This window comes from Hyperolius riggenbachi, chromosome 2 (genome assembly GCF_040937935.1).
Source record: "Hyperolius riggenbachi isolate aHypRig1 chromosome 2, aHypRig1.pri, whole genome shotgun sequence".
Lineage (NCBI taxonomy): Eukaryota > Metazoa > Chordata > Amphibia > Anura > Hyperoliidae > Hyperolius > Hyperolius riggenbachi.
This window is the reverse complement of record NC_090647.1, coordinates 382,400,147-382,417,931: the sequence shown is the minus strand read 5'-3', so window position 1 is coordinate 382,417,931 and position 17,785 is coordinate 382,400,147. Positions and strand designations below refer to the sequence as shown.

The 17,785-nt window shown below is 44.5% G+C and overlaps 1 protein-coding gene across 4 annotated transcripts in view; it reads left to right on the top strand.

The window, feature by feature from the left end:
• TRAF3IP3 (TRAF3 interacting protein 3) overlaps positions 1-17,785 on the top strand; it is a 513,908-nt gene that overhangs the window by 234,520 nt on the left and 261,603 nt on the right. For all 4 annotated transcript variants that reach the window (XM_068265590.1, XM_068265592.1, XM_068265589.1 and 1 more), the window contains one exon: positions 4,273-4,297. In XM_068265590.1, coding sequence (XP_068121691.1) covers positions 4,273-4,297 — 25 coding nt within the window. The remainder of the gene's footprint in view (positions 1-4,272; positions 4,298-17,785) is intronic.

Sequence of the window (17,785 nt, the reverse complement as noted above, 5' to 3'; positions counted from 1 at the left end):
GGACATTAAATAAATTATTAGGGAAAGGGAGGTGCTGAAGGGGGTGTGGCTAAAAAAACAGCAAAAATCTATTTACCCTTCGCACACTCACATGCAAATGTTCAAACAATTGCATTCACAGATTCACTCATCCAGGCACAACTGTTATCCCTACAGCTAAATTAAAAGCCAGGGTTTTAGTTCACAGAAGAATGCATTCTTATGCTTAATCACCTATACTGCGCAGAAGTACCCAGGTAAACATAGGTGTCCTAACTCTGGCCCTGTAACATGCATAGTGCAGACATGCAAACACATTCATTGCATCAAACCTATCAATGGATTAGGAGCACACATCCTAACTTCCTCTCCTGGGAAAGACAGTGCATCTTACCAATCGCACAAGGGAGCTAATGTTATGTGTCCATGTGCACAATGCGCATACACCAGCATAAGCTGTCTGCATGCTGACAAACATACAGGGGAAGGGGGAGTGCACCGAATTGGACCCTAGCCACAGGGGTCAATGATAAGAATAAACATACATATATCCAGGCACATCGCCTCTAGTTAGGACATTAAATAAATTATTAGGGAAAGGGAGGTGCTGAAGGGGGTGTGGCTAAAAAAACAGCAAAAATCTATTAACCCTTCGCACACTCACATGCAAATGTTCAAACAATTGCATTCACAGATTCACTCATCCAGGCACAACTGTTATCCCTACAGCTAAATTAAAAGCCAGGGTTTTAGTTCACAGAAGAATGCATTCTTATGCTTAATCACCTATACTGCGCAGAAGTACCCAGGTAAACATAGGTGTCCTAACTCTGGCCCTGTAACATGCATAGTGCAGACATGCAAACACATTCATTGCATCAAACCTATCAATGGATTAGGAGCACACATCCTAACTTCCTCTCCTGGGAAAGACAGTGCATCTTACCAATCGCACAAGGGAGCTAATGTTATGTGTCCATGTGCACAATGCGCATACACCAGCATAAGCTGTCTGCATGCTGACAAACATACAGGGGAAGGGGGAGTGCACCGAATTGGACCCTAGCCACAGGGGTCAATGATAAGAATAAACATACATATATCCAGGCACATCGCCTCTAGTTAGGACATTAAATAAATTATTAGGGAAAGGGAGGTGCTGAAGGGGGTGTGGCTAAAAAAACAGCAAAAATCTATTAACCCTTCGCACACTCACATGCAAATGTTCAAACAATTGCATTCACAGATTCACTCATCCAGGCACAACTGTTATCCCTACAGCTAAATTAAAAGCCAGGGTTTTAGTTCACAGAAGAATGCATTCTTATGCTTAATCACCTATACTGCGCAGAAGTACCCAGGTAAACATAGGTGTCCTAACTCTGGCCCTGTAACATGCATAGTGCAGACATGCAAACACATTCATTGCATCAAACCTATCAATGGATTAGGAGCACACATCCTAACTTCCTCTCCTGGGAAAGACAGTGCATCTTACCAATCGCACAGAATGAGGGTGGACTGGTCTCAGAATGAACAGGATAGTTTTATCCAACCAACACAAATATTTACCCTGTTTGAAAAAATAAAATCTATGCCTTTAGAAAAAAGACACAAATATAATATGACACAAAAAATAGGACACAAAACAGTATGAGTTCAAACATTTTGCTACAGGTTCTGTAGTTAAACAAACATTATGTTAGCAATATACTAGGATGTATAACAGAGACGCCAACGTAGTATAAAAATGTTTAAAAACAGTTTAAAAAGAGGAGGTAGTGGTGGACTTACCTCCTCCAAGATGACACCAAAAATTGTTGGTTTATAGTAAACAACAATTTATTCACAATACTACAAAAATGCAACACATTTCTCAGGTTTGATCCGCTTCATCAGGCAATAACAATGGAGTAATAGCAATTAGGGTCAGTAGAAGAGCCAAGCACCTCTGTGCCACAAATGTTTTTAAACATTTTTATACTACGTTGGTGCCACTGTTATACATCCTATTATATTATCTAGTCCACCCTTGGTGGAGCAGTGTTGCCCCATCTTTCCAATATTCAGGAAGCGACTTCTTAACCTGAGTGGGGTCAGGTCTAATCTACCCACCTGCCATTGTAGTGGTTGCCTTTGTGGTAACACTGGTTTGTGCGTATTAGTTCTTCGTGATCATCTATAATCTGGTATCAAGACTTACTATACTATATTTGGCTCTCTGTGTCCTTTTCTTTATGTTAGCCATCGTCGTGACTGAGGACCAGCAATACTCATATATAGAAATGGTCAATGAGATGCTAATTGTTACGATCCCCCCTGTAGCATGTCCTGTTGGTTTGTTGCAGTGGAACTGCAACCAGGCTTTCCTGATTTCTCTGCATGCATTAAGGTGCATGATTTTGATTGCATTCGCACTGAGTGTCAATTGCCATCTGCAATCACTCTGCAGTTAAGAGCAGCTCAGGATGTTGACCTGACCTGTGGCTTGCTGCAGCTGAACTGCAGCCAGGCAGGCAGCACTGAATTTCCCACTTGGATGTTGCTACATAATATTGCATGCATTTGTAATTAGCGTCCTATCCATCTGTAATCAGCCTGTAGTCTTCAATCAGACTAACACTGGATTGAGTGATTATCATTCAGCTGTGTTGACATTTGTATGCCAGTTCTCATTGGGTGATTTTCGTAGAAAGCCTCCTCCTCATCTGATACCGTGCCCTGTCATAGCGTTCAGCTCTCCATAGCTGTCTGCTGGGTCCCATCTTTCGCGTATTGCCTTGCCTTCGAGTGCTGTAATCACAGCGCAGGAGATTTGGGCGCACACTGAGTAACTTTGGTGCCGTCAGAAGACGGAGCAGAAGTTACATTTTACAACACTATAATTCGGCCTTCAGCAATAGCTGGAAGCCGAATCATATCATTTTTCCATTATCCACGTGGACCTAGAGGGGGAGTAGTAATTAACGCCACTGGGACTTGTGCAGCTGCAGGATAAGCCATATACTGGCTGTATCCTGCGCCCAAGTCTCACGGCGGCAATTACATATGTATGCCTTGCTGTGCCTTGTATTGCTTTGTCTTGCTCCCTGGTGGACAGTTGCTGTACCCGTGTGGGCAAACAGCAAAGACCTTCCAGACCTGTAAGTGTGGACGTAACTTTCACTGCATAGTGATTAGCTAGCGATCCTACTAGTTCTGATCCTGTGGACATGACTATAGCTGCGGTTGCTATTAGTTACGCTCCTTCCTTCTCTATCTTGTTTGTGCCTGTGTGAATATTTGCTATCACTGTGGTTGCAATTTCATACCTCCCAACATTTTCAAATCAGAAATCGGGACACTCAGGCCACACCCCTAACCACACACCCAACACACCCCTAGTTACGCATACCATAAAGATTTTCTACGTAATTTTTTTTCAATCAATATTCCTTCATCCGGTGTGTGGGGAGGAGGGTGCCACTGGAGAGGAGGTGAAAAAAAATGATCGAGGCGCCAGCCGCGTTAATGTAACATGTGGGGCCGGCATCACATGCATGCCTTCCTCCCTCCGAATGTGTCCCCCGTGTCCCCCCTGTTTGCAGAATAAAGTGTGCGCAGCGGAGCGGGCAGTCATCGAATCTTACCATTGATCCTAAAGTACTGGTGTTTTGTCTGATTGCACTGCCTGTTGATTTGCGCTGGCCCGCATGTGCTGTAGGAGACTGTGCGGCCACATTTACTATTTTAAAATGCTTCTGGTGGTAAAATAGTAAATATCTCCGCTTCCACACATCCTACACTCCCCAAATTTTCAGGGTAGGGAGGGGATCTATGCCAAATTGCAGCCTCCAAGCCCCGCTGGTTCCCGAGATAGATTTCTGCAATTTGGCATAGAGGTCGTTCGGGGGGTCCCATTCCTACCCTGAAAATTTGGGGAGTGTAGGATGTGTGGGAGCAGAGATATTTAGTATTTAACCATCAGCAGCATAATTAACTTCATACTGAGCATGCGTGCTACTCCAAATGTGTTTCCTGTTAATTTTTTTAAGCAAATTTTCTAAGCTGCAAAAAAAATGCATGAAGTTTGTATGCAAGCTGAAATTACTAGACTCTCATTGACCAACTTTGTTTACAAGCATCCTTGTTACACTGCTGTAGTGGGTTCCAAACAAATGCTTATTCACCTGCTCATGTTATCTCATGCTTTTGTACATTTCTTTTATGTTTAATTCCATATGTATTTGAATGCATAAATATTTCTTCCAGATTTGAATGTAGCAAATTTTATTCTTTTGTATTTTCTTGCAGTTTTGCTGTATGCGTCTTGAGTGGTGTAAGTAGCCAAAATTGAAACACTTGTACACATGTTACTGTGTCACTGTAGAGCTTATTTAATTAAACTTCACTCATTTGACAATTTAAAGAGGAACTCCAGTGAAAATAATGTAATAAAAAGTGCTTCATTTTTACCAAAAATGATGTATAAATTATTTAGTCAGTGTTTGCCCATTGTAAAATCTTTCCTCTCCCTGATTTACATTCTGACATTTATCACAGGGTGACATTTTTACTGCTGGCAGGTGATGTCAGTGGAAGGAGCTGCTTCTTGCTTTTTTGGCAGTTGGAAACATCTGTAAACAATAGGGATGAGCAGAAATTACACCTATGTATAATTAGGCATTGTAATTTGCATTTCCACATCGTAATCGTAAAACGGCATTTTAGGGAAAATCGTAATTAATTGTCTATGCAGTTGCAAGCTTTCGTAATTGCGCATGAATTTACACATAATTTCATGCCAACTTTGGCGATCAATAGTAAAGCCCCCATACATGCTATTGCCAAATCGATTTTTAAAATACAAAGAAACTGTAATTTTCCTAAGATTAAAAACCATTTTTCTTTGCAAAATTAAAATCTATTTTCTCAAAAACGACATGGTCTTTTGGAAAAATTATTTTTTTGACTTGTACCCACTATTCTTATTAACATATGTAGCAATTTTGGTAGTAATAGCATGCATGGGGGCTTTGCTATTCACTGCCAAATTCGGCATGAAATTACGCATCAATTACAAGTAAATTCGTGCGTTATTATGAATGCTTATACAAAGTCGATTGAATTAACAATTCGGAATTACGTATAGGCATAAATGTGAAAATGTATGTGAAATGTTGTGTAATCAGCTGATTATTATCATCACTGGTAAACAGCTGTTATTTCCCACAATGCAACAAGGCTCCCATAGTGGGATGTCAGAACCATGGTCCTGACATCACACTGTGGGAGGGGTTGCACCACAATATCAGCCATACAGAGCCCCCTGATGATCCGGTTGTTTAAAGGAAAAGATTTCTCATGGGAAAGGGGGTATCAGCTACTGATTGGGATGAAGTTAAATTCTTGGTTACAGTTTCTCCTTAAATGACAACTGATCAGTTCCGCAAGTATACCTTCAGGACCGTAGGGTGTTAACTGTGACCAATATTTATTTTTAAAAATGTTTCAACGTTCTGATTGATTAACTTTTAAAGATGTAATAATGTATGGATTTGAAATTGTCAGAGTCATAGCATCTCTTATGTGGCTATGTTTTAACCTACAGATTGAGTACAACCTGGTGGCGTAGCTATCATTAAGTTGCTTTGAAATTTGGGTGCTGGGTGAAGCCAAAAAATGGCTCACCCTGTTCCTGCACAAGTCCCGACCAAGTTAATTACTATTCCCCCTCAATCCCGCCATGGACTCAGGGGGTATTCTGGCGGCTGAATTACACTGTTTTTAAAGTATGGCTTGGTCCACACTATGTATGGTTGCAGAACGCAATCCGTGGTCCAGGCTCCGGTTTTCAAAAACGCAAACGGATCCATGCTGCCCTTTTGCACCATACATTTCCAGGTCAGTTTGTGTTTTTAAAAAGGTGCCCCCAGTCCTGTCCATGGGGGGTTAGCAGCCAGGAAGGGGGGCAGCGGGCACAGCGGCAGGGAGGGGGGTCAGACCCCCCCTCCCTCACCTGGGTCCATTTCCAGCTATGTGCACTATAGTAATTGGCAAAAGTAATCAGCAAGCAGGGAAGCAATTACCTTCCTTTCTCTACTCGCTGCATGACTTCTTGCTAGTGGACGGCATTGCAGGAAGTCACGAGGCGAGCAGAGAAAGGAAGGTGATTGCTTCCCCACTTGCTGTACCCGCTGCCCCCCTTCCTGGCTGCTACTCCCTCAGGCTACCTGGGGAAACCTATGTGGGTGACGTTGACGGGAAGAGCAAGCAGTAGGCAATCTGGATCTCGTTTCTGTGTGCAAAATAGCCTGTGTAGAGGGAGATCTACTGCCTTTCATTGCCCCTGCGTGTATCTGGGGTCCGTAGAAATCCCGACTCTCCGTTCAGTTTTTTTTAATCGGATCCCGTGGATCCGGATTTTGAACTGTGTGAAGACGGCCGCTATTTTAAACATTGGTATCCGTGGCTCCGGTTTTGGTCTGGGCTAAAAAACAAAGCCATGGATACGTTTCTTAAACAAGTGTAAACCTACACTAATTTGGGCTCTGTATTTTGACGGTGCCCAAACTACTGTCTGAGCGCTGCTATACCCCTAATTCCTACAGTGGTGCTGGTTGCGCCGAAATCTCTGGCACTGCTTTTATTTGCTTTGGCCTGATGAGGGACACAGTGACATTTTTACAGTTAAAGTGAACCTGAGGTGAAAATAAATTGATAAAATAAACAATTGTATTTATCCTCCTACTCCTAAAAAGTGCCCCCTTTTTTTAGATATAACATGTTTTTTTTTAATGTCTTATTGTCTTTGCTCAACGAACACAGTGAATCCAGAGCAGGAGACTTGGGCACAAAGGGAGTAACTTCCTGCGCTGTCAGAAGACGGAGCTGAAGTTACTTTTAAAACATTAATTATTTAATTCCCCACCATCCATGGCGGCCTAGAGGGGGAATAGTATTTAACACGGCCGGGACTTGTGCAGCAGCAGGATCAGCCATATACTGCCTGTATCCTGCGATCAAGTCTCCTGCGCCGATTCCTCTCATACACCTTTGCTCAATGCTTCTGTGATCTTTCTCGAATTTACTGCAATCTTTCTGTGAATATCATGAATATCATGAAGTGCTGCAATACTTCGCATTTTTACTATATCTAAGTGGCTGGCTTTGTATATTCAAATTAGCCTGCTCTCCTGTGGCTCATATCTCTGACTCCATGCTAATTTGGCCGTAACACCAATAGACAATTGTGCTGCTTCCTGCTTAATTACCTGACTTGTACTGTGATCTGCTACAGGCTGAGCTCTCAGTTCACACCTGCATCAGTCAGGCCTTGTTCACATTGCGTTCCGTTTACGTTGGGCTTTTTTTGACGCAATTTTTTTTTTCGACTCCCGGGCGCATGGGTGGGCATTCCGTTTTTGTGAAAAGCGCTTCTTCCTGAGCGTTTTTTTTATTTCACTCCCTGACGCAAGTCAGGAAGTGAACTCTTTGACCCAGAAAATAATAAATACAATGTATTTATTCATAAAAATGCTAACAAAATCGCTGCATCGATTTTGTGAGCATTTTGCATTTTTCCTACATCTTCCATTCAGGCAAAATCGCCTCAAAAATGGTACATGCAATGCTTTTCTGAGCTGATCAAAAACGAACCGCTCAGATGTGAACTCTCTCATAGATAATCATTGCACAAGTGCTTTCAGGGTGATTTTGAAAAATCACCAGCGCTTAAAAAAAATCACAAAGTGCATCTAGTGCGAACTAGCCCTCAAGCCACAATCAGGCTTGCTGAGCATAGGCTATCAGTCTTCCTACATAAATGTGGCCCTAAGTCGATTTAGACCTTGGTCGATTGTTTACACCGGTATTTCAAAGTACAAAGAGAATGACCAGAATTAGACCAGAATTGGAACAGAAGGAACAGACACAAAACTTTGCCTATCTGATTCATGGTTAGTGCAATAATGTTATATCTGCTCTTCATGATTAGCCTGCTTTCTCCTGCTATTCTCAGATCTCTACACTCACTGCATCATCCTGCTGTCAGCAACACGCTGTACATTTCTTCCTCGTCTTTTATCATCTCCACAGGTTGCCTCTCAATAGACTTTCCTATTCATAGTTACATAGTTACATAGTTATTTTGGTTGAAAAAAGACACATCCATCGAGTACAACCAGAGAACAAAGTACAACTCCAGCCTGCTCCCTCACATATACCTGTTGATCCAAAGGAAGGTGAAAAAACCCTTACAAGGCATGGTCCAATTAGCCCCAAAAGGGAAAAAAATTCCTTCCCGACTCCAGATGGCAATCCGATAGAATCCCTGGATCAACATCATTAGGCATTACCTAGTAATTGTAGCCATGGATGTCTTTCAACGCAAGGAAAGCATCTAAGCCCCCTTTGAATGCAGGTATAGGAGTTTGCCATAACTACTTCCTGTGGAAATGCATTCCACATCTTAATCACTCTTACTGTAAAGAACCCTTTACTAAATAAATGGCTAAAACGTTTTTCCTCCATGCGCAGATAATTTCCTCTAGTCCTTTGAGAAGGCCTAGGGACAAAAAGCTCATCCACCAAGCTATTATATTGCCCTCTGATGTATTTATACATGTTAATTAGATCCCCTCTAAGGCGTCTTTTCTCTAGACTAAATAAACCCAGTTTATCTAACCTTTCTTGGTAAGTGAGACCTTCCATCCCACGTATCAATTTTGTTGCTCGTCTCTGCACCTGCTCTAAAACTGCAATATCTTTTTTGTAATGTGGTGCCCAGAACTGAATTCCATATTCCAGATGTGGCCTTACTAGAGAGTTAAACAGGGGCAATATTATGCTAGCATCTCGGGTTTTTATTTCCCTTTTAATGCATCCCAAAAGTTTGTTAGCTTTAGCTGCACCGGCTTGGCATTGAGTACGATTATTTAACTTGTTGTCGATGAGTACTCCTAAGTCCTTCTCCAAGTTTTATGTCCCCAACTGTATCATTTATTTTGTATGGTGCTAGACCAATGGTATGACCAAAATGCATGCCTTTACATTTTTCAACATTGAATTTCATCTGTACACAAAAAAGACTGATTTGCCTGGCACTCAGCAAAAGGGGGAGTTCAGCAAAGGTCATCTGCACCTCAATGTAAAACCTCCGTCCTGATCCACTACACTGCTGCTATGGCACAAGCAGGGAGGCGTGCATCCAGACTATGGCATAGACAAACAGTTTCCACAGTACATGAAAGACAGTCTGCGCACAGCTTCCTAAGAACGCTTTTATTTCCCATAGATTTTCACCATTGTGGCAGAAGAACATATGTCACATATCTTGATACATACATGCAGTAGATCTTTCTGACCTGTGTGGAGGGCGGATGCGGGAGTGTGACCAGGGGGTGAGAGGACGGCACAACAGCCGTTTCGTGCCGGTGTGGCGCTTGCTCGCGTGCGCTTGTCCCAGGGCCCTGGGACAAGCGCACGCGAGCAAGCGCCACACCGGCGCGAAACGGCTGTTGTGCCGTCCTCTCACCCCCTGGTCACACTCCCGCATCCGCCCTCCACACAGGTCAGAAAGATCTACTGCATGTATGTATCAAGATATGTGACATATGTTCTTCTGCCACAATGGTGAAAATCTATGGGAAATAAAAGCGTTCTTAGGAAGCTGTGCGCAGACTGTCTTTCATGTACTGTGGAAATTGAATTTCATCTGCCATGTATGTGCCCATATAGCAATCCTATCCAGATCCTGTTGCAATATGTCCCTATCTTCCTGAGAGTTGATGATTCCGCACAATTTTGTATCATCTGCAAAAATAGCAACATTGCTTTCTACTGCATCTACTAGGTCATTAATAAATAAATTGAAGAGCACTGGACCCAGTACAGACCCCTGTGCGACCCCACTGCTAACAGTCTCCCATTTTGAGTATAATTCATTGACCACAACTCTTTGTTTTCTGTCCATTAGCCAGTTCCCTATTCATGCACACAGACTCTTCCCTAGTCCTTGCAGATTCCTAATCCTAAACTTTTGCACCAGACTTTTGTGGGGAACAGTGTCGAAGGCCTTTGCAAAGTCCAAATATATCACATCTACAGCATTCCCAATATCTAATGGAATAAAGTCTGTGCAGGCGCTCAACATGGATATAATTCAAAGTCCCAGTCTATGTTCAATTGGGAAAAACACGATATCACACGTTCACAGATCAATCTCCACCAGGTACTCTCACCAGATCAGTAGGCTGACTCAATCACAAATCAGCAAAGACAGCTTAGCAATAAACTCCCAAGATCTTCTACTGCTCTTAGCATCTGTGGATTAAGCATAATATGCAGACATAGCGTAATACTGCTGGATTGCAAATTATTGTGACAGTTCACCCCGTGTTAAGGTGATCAGGTGATCCACTGCGTGTTCCCACCACCAACACTGTAATGGCTAACCGCTCACCAGATTCCAATGCTGACCCCTTGTATCGATCAGCTATGCACGCTTGTGTTAAAATCCTAGTTGCTCAGATGGGATGCTTTTCCTTAAAAACTGAGACAAAAGCTCCAATAGCATAATACTGTATTTAATAAAACGTTAAAAACACATTGATGCACTTACAAACGAAGACATCAAACAGCGCATATAGAACAGTCCTCAGCAGTGTGTAACAAGGTGCTCCGTATCCTGAATCGCGTCTCCCAGTGCGACTTCCGCCAGAGGCGGCGTGGCCTCTGGCGGAAGTCGCACTGGGAGACGCGATTCAGGATACGGAGCAACTTGTTACACACTGCCGAGGACTGTTCTATATGCGCTGTTTGATGTCTTTGTTTGTAAGTGCATCAATGTGTTTTTAACGTTTTATTAAATACAGTATTATGCTATTGGAGCTTTTGTCTCAGTTTTTAAGGAAAAGCATCCCATCTGAGCAACTAGGATTTTAACACAAGCGTGCATAGCTGATCGATACAAGGGGTCAGCATTGGAATCTGGTGAGCGGTTAGCCATTACAGTGTTGGTGGTGGGAACACGCAGTGGATCACCTGATCACCTTAACACGGGGTGAACTGTCACAATAATTTGCAATCCAGCAGTATTACGCTATGTCTGCATATTATGCTTAATCCACAGATGCTAAGAGCAGTAGAAGATCTTGGGAGTTTATTGCTAAGCTGTCTTTGCTGATTTGTGATTGAGTCAGCCTACTGATCTGGTGAGAGTACCTGGTGGAGATTGATCTGTGAACGTGTGATATCGTGTTTTTCCCAATTGAACATAGACTGGGACTTTGAATTATATCCATGTTGAGCGCCTGCACAGACTTTATTCCATTTGATTAGGGAGGTTGTTCCCATCCCACTGTGTGGCGACCCATGTCCTTTTGTTACATTGTTTGTTCATTATTTTCAGTTTGGAGTAGCGCCTATAACCACATTAATTACAATATTCCCAATATCTATATTAGCGTTCACTACCTCATAAAAGCTGAGCATGTTAGTCAAACAGGACCTGTCTTTAGTAAACCCATGTTGATGCTGAGAAATAAGATTATTTTCTACTATGAAGTCATGTATAGTATCTCTTAGTAACCCCTCAAATAGTTTCCATACAATTCATGATAACCTTACAGGTCTATAATTTCCTCGATTTTATTTTTTGCCCTTCTTAAATAATGGGAAAACGTGGGCTGTACGCCAATCCACTGGGACTCTGCTAGTTGAGAGAGTCACAAAAGATAAGATAAAGGGGTTTATCTATAACTGACCTTAATTCCCTTAAGACCCGAGGATGCATGCCATCCGGGCCAGGTTTCTTGTCTATTTTTAATTTATTTTGTTTTGCCTTCACTTCTTCCTGCTTTAAGTATTTAATATTACAGTTAGAGATGTCGCGAACGGTTCGCCGGCGAACTTCGGGTGGTTCGCGTTCGCCTGTGAAGCGAACTTTCCCAGATGTTTGATTCGCCCCATAATGCTCTATTGAGCAGAACTTTGACCCTCTACATCACAGTCAGCAGGCACATTGTTGCCAATCAGACTGCACTCACTCCTGGAGCCCCACCCCCCCTTATAAAAGGCAAGGTCCTTGTGCCGTTTTACTCACTAGTCTGCCTGCACTAATTAATTAAGGGACAGCTGTTGACAGACTCTGCTAGGGAGAGTTTAGTTAGGCTCTTATAGGCTTGTTCCTAGCTAATTGTTATTACTTCCCTTCTTCTCTCCCTCCTCCCAGAGGGAGGAGGATCTCATCTTCCAGGGAATTGTAGAATTTCAAAAGCCAGCTTATATATTGCTGCTTCCTTGCAAAAGTCTACTTTACAATCTGTGACTGCAATCATCTGCACGTTTATGGTATGATTGCTGCTTCCTTGCAAAAGTCTACTTTACAATCTGTGACTGCAATCATCTGCACGTTTATGGTATGATTGCTGCATACATTGCTTCTAAGACTGTTTAATATAAATTTAAGTAGTACATATTACATTTGTGAATACTTGTGTTCCAGCCCAGTGACCACCAATTATTTATGGCAGGGCTGTTTTTGGTAGCCACACCCATCCTCAGCTGAACTGTTTTTCCCAATTTCTAATTGAGAATCACTTCCAATTCCACCATGGTAGCTATCATACCTATTTAATTGCTGGAGCTTGGTCACTCGTGGCCTAGGTCACTCGTGCCATTTAATTCCTAAGTGCCATTTATTACAAAGTGCTTCACAACTTACCAAGAATTTACCAAGAATTCACCCAGGAATTCAAACAGGATTCAACAGCCACAGGACTCTGCTGGAAACAACTACTCTGCATCCACAACTGCCTCCAATGCTGTTGCTAATAATTCCACTGCTGGACATATGTTGCATGGCCATGTAGACTCTGCTTCTTTACACAGGTTTGCTTGCACTAACTGCATACTCATTTAAACTGTTTAGTGGTTGGAAACTTCCTGGTTATAATCAGAGACCATTACCATGTTTACTGCACTTTTTCTTATGTTCTGCCTGTCTGCAAACATCTACAAGTTGCATTGCAATATGCATCCTCCCAGTGTACCACACTCCATATCCATTTCACCTGCTCTGCTTTCCTCACCTTACTCAGCTTCTCATGAACTGTTAGCTCTCCTGAAATCTCTCTCCCTCCAGCAGCTCACAAACATTTAAATCCCATTCACATTTGCTTACTCTCTCCCTTCTACTCTTACTTCCAGCTGGTGATATATCACCCAATCCTGGGCCACAGCCTGCTGCCAGACAAGCATCCCCTGCTGACCTGCTTCATACACTTCACAGCCCTCTGTCCACAAATAACCTCAACACCCATCCTCGCTCCAACCTTATTTCCATCCATCCCCCCCACAAACACATACTCCCCCTACCCTGCGGTCTCTGGAATGCCAGATCCGTCTGCAACAAGCTTACAGCAGTCCACAACCTCTTCCTCTCCAAATCCCTCACCATCCTCGCAACTCACTGAGACATGGCTCACCCCCTCTGACTCTGCAGCAGAGGCTGCCCTCTCCTATGGGGGGCTTCACCTCAGTCACACACCCCGACCAGACAACAGGACCGGGGGAGGGGTGGGTCTGCTCCTCTCCCCATCATGCACCTTCCGTGTCCTCACCCCACCTACCTCTCTACATTTCACGTCATTTGAGGCCCACACCATCCGCCTCTACCACCCCCTCCCTGCCATTGTTGCGGTCTTACCGCCCTCCGGGCTCCACCCCACAATTTCTCGATGACCTTGCCTCCTGGCTCCCTCACATCCTCTCCTCTGACCTCCCCACCATCATCCTTGGGGATTTCAAGATTCCCATCGATGAAGCCCAGAGCTCCGCTGTGACCCGGCTACTCACCATTGCCAACTCACTTGGACTAGTACAACACGCCAACACCCCCACTCACACTGCAGGTCACACTCTCGACCTTATATTCACTAAATCCACCACCATTGCAGACCTTGACATCGCACCCTTTCCACCCTCAGACCATCACCTTCTCACCTTCAACCTCCTCATGGAAGGCACCTCCAAATGACCCACCCACCCACCCACCTGGTCGATGGCAGCGAGACCTACGCAAGCTCAACCCTGGTGTCCTTGCTGACCCCCTCCATTCCCTCTCCTCCACTCTCCCCACCCTAACCTGTCCTAATCTTGCTGCAGCTCAGTATCGCCAAACTCTCTCATCAGCCCTAGAGAAAGCTGCTCCACCAATATTTCGCAGCAGCCGACCCCTAACCCCCAGCCCTGGCGCACTACCCATACTCGCAACCTCCAGAGGAAAACACGCGCCACTGAACGGAAATGGAGAAAAACTAGATTTAACCAGGATTTCCTACAGTACAAGACCAACCTGCTGCAGTTCCACACTGCCCTTGCTCATGCGAAGCAGGAATACTTTACCAAGCTCATCGGAGCACAAGCTTCCAACCCCCAGCGTCTTTTTGCCACTTTCAACTCCCTGCTTAAACCCACCCCTCCACCCTCCATTTCCTCCCTCTCTGCCACAGATTTAGCCACCCACTTCACCAACAAAATTGTCTCCATCCGCCAGGAAATATCCAATCTTCACCTCCCACCCCCTCCCAACCAGCTCCTCCTCCACCCTATCCTCCCCTCACATCCTTCACTCCTACTACCACCAAGGAAGTCAACCACCTACTGCAGACTTCCCATACCACTACTTCCCCCCTTGACCCCATCCCTTCTGATTTACTCCAGCCTCACTTCACGGAATTGGCCCCAGTCCTCACTACCCTGTTCAACCTCTCCCTATCCACAGGCACCTTCCCCTAAGACTTCAAGCAGGCCACTGTACTACCCCTGCTCAAGAAACCCTCCCTCGACCCCTCGCTACCCTCCAACTACCGTCCTATCTCCCTCCTCCCATTTGCCTCAAAACTCCTTGAGCGTCTGGTTCACAAACGCCTGACCCAGTACCTCAATGCCAACTCACTGCTGGACCCACTCCAATCTGGATTTCGGCCTGCCCACTCAACCGAAACTGCTCTCACCAAAGTGGTCAACGACCTTGCCTTAGCTAAAGCTGAAGGTAAATACTCCATTCTCCTCCTCCTTGACCTGTCAGCAGCTTTTTACACAGATCATCCCCTACTCCTCCAGTCCCTCCAGTCCTTGGGCATTCACGATCTCGCCCTGTCCTGGCTTTCATCCTACCTCTCCAACCGCTCCTTCACGACCGCCTTCATTGAGTCCTCGTCCACCCCCAACCACCTCTCGGTGGGAGTCCCCCAAGGTTCGGTCCTTGGCCCCCTACTGTTCACCCTATACACCTCCTCCATTGGCAAGGTTATCTCCTCCATGGGTTTTAACTATCATCTGTATGCAGATGACACCCAGGTCTACCTCCACACCCCTGACATATCCACCACTACCATGGACAAGGTCTCCTCCTGCCTATCAGCCATCTCCTCCTGGATGTCCGCTAGGTTCCTGAAACTAAATCTAGACAAAACGGAATTTAGGATCTTCCCACCACGGCCATGCACGAACCTCCCAGATGTGCATGTCACTGTTAACAACACTACCATTCGCCCTACCTCTCAAGCCCGCTGTCTGGGTGTCACCCTGGACTCCGCACTCTTCTTCACTTCCCACATCCAAAACCTCACAAAGTCCTGCAACTTCCACCTTTGTAACATCTGTAAGATTCGCCCTTTCCTGACCTCTGCCACCACCAAACTCCTCATCCATGCCCTCATAATTTCCCGCCTTGACTACTGCAATGCCCTGCTGTCTGGTCTCCCTATGACCCGAACAGCCCCACTGCAGTCCATCATGAATGCGGCAGCCAGAATTATCCACTGCTCCCATCGCTCCACCACGGCAGATCCCCTCCTAGAATCCCTCCACTGGCTTCCTATCCAGTCCAGAATCAGATTCAAGATACTGTGTCTGACCTACAAATCTGTCCACAAAACCTGTCCAACCTACATTTCCGATCTTACTCAGAGGTACACACCTAGCCGCTCACTCCGCTCTTCCAATGAACTTCGCCTAACCGCACCCCGCATTACCCAGTCCCATGCACGCCTCCAGGACTTCTCAAGAGCTGCTCCAACACTATGGAACTCCCTACCTCCACCCATTAGGGCAGCCCCCTCCTTCAACATCTTCAAGAAAGCCCTCAAAACCCACCTTTTCACTCTGGCCTACTACCCCTCACAAGTGCTCTAAACCTACAGCTGAACTCTGGTCCCCTACCATTCATGTCCTTACCTCTCCCTCTAGATTGTAAGCCTTTGGGCAGGGTCCTCCTCCTTTTGTGTCCTACCTGATCTTGCACCTCCATTACTGTGAACCCATGCTATGCATCTGAGTGAACCTAACTTGCCTAATCTCCATGCTCCATCCAATGACTGACTATGGTACTCATACTAGGGTGTGTGATCTGGTTTTCTTGTATTCCTGTATTGTCATATTGCTGTATGTCACCCCTAAATATTGTCTGTAACCTAAATTAATGTTCAGCGCTGCGTAATATGTTGGCGCTTTATAAATTCAATAAATAATAATAAAAATAATAATAATATACCTTGGCCGGGAATTGAACCCAGGTCTGAGTGCTTGGTAGATAGCGCTCTTAACCGCTATACCACCACCAACACTACATTTTGAGACCAGCCTAGCATGTACCATTATGATATATCCTAGAGAAAAATGAGCTTGCTTAAAGATTTGTAGGCTTTCAAAAGCCAGCTTACATACCTTGGCCGAGAATTGAACCAAGGTCTGAGTGTGTGGTAGATAGCTCTCTTAACCACTACACCACCACCAACACTACATTCTGAAATCAGCCTAGCATTTACCATTATGATATATCCTAGAGAAAAATGAGCTTGCTTAAGGATGTGTAGTATGTCAAAACCCAACTCACATTGATCAGGAACAGAACACAGTCTCTGTGGCACAATTGGTTAGCGTGTTTGGCTGTTAACTAAAAGGTTGGTGGTTCAACCCCACCCAGGCATGGCCTTGCCTTTTGTGTTCAACAGTTGTCCGAAGAGAACCCCAGATAGCCATGTAGATATCTCTCTCTCTCTCTCTCTCTCTCTAATAGGAATGGTCACCGCTTTCCACGGAATTGTATTTTCCGCAGTTTTGGGTGGAAATTGATCATTCCATTCCATTTGGTCGGAACGGAATTGCTTTTTCAATCCGGCAGAATTCCAAAATTGCCTGTGAAATTCTGCTGGCATCCGTTGATGTCATTGAAGTGAATTTTCAGCTTAAAACCATCAAGTCCTAGAGAGAGAGAGAGAGAGAGAGAGAGCAAGCTCATTTTTCTCTTGGGTATATCACAATGGTACATGCTAGGCTGGCTTCAGCATGTAGTGTTGGTGGTGGTATAGCGGTTAAGAGAGCTATCTACCATGCACTCAGACCTGGGTACAATTCCCGGCCAAGGTATGTGTAAGCTGGCTTTTGAAAGCCTACAAATCTTTAAGCAAGCTCATTTTTCTCTAGGATATATCATAATGGTACATGCTAGGCTGGTTTCAGAACGTAGTGTTGGTGGTGGTATAGCGGTTAAGAGAGATATCTACCATGCACTCAGACCTGGGTTCAATTCCCGGCCAAGGTATATGTAAGCTGGCTTTTGAAAGCCTAAAAATCTTTAAGCAAGCTCATTTTTCTTTAGGATATATCATAATGGTACATGCCAGCCTGGTTTCAGAATCTAGTGTTGGCGGTGGTATAGCGGTTAAGAGAGCTATCTACCATGGACTCAGACCTGGGTTCAATTCCTGGCCAAGGTATGTGTAAGCTGGCTTTTGAAAGCCTACAAATCGTTAATCAAGCT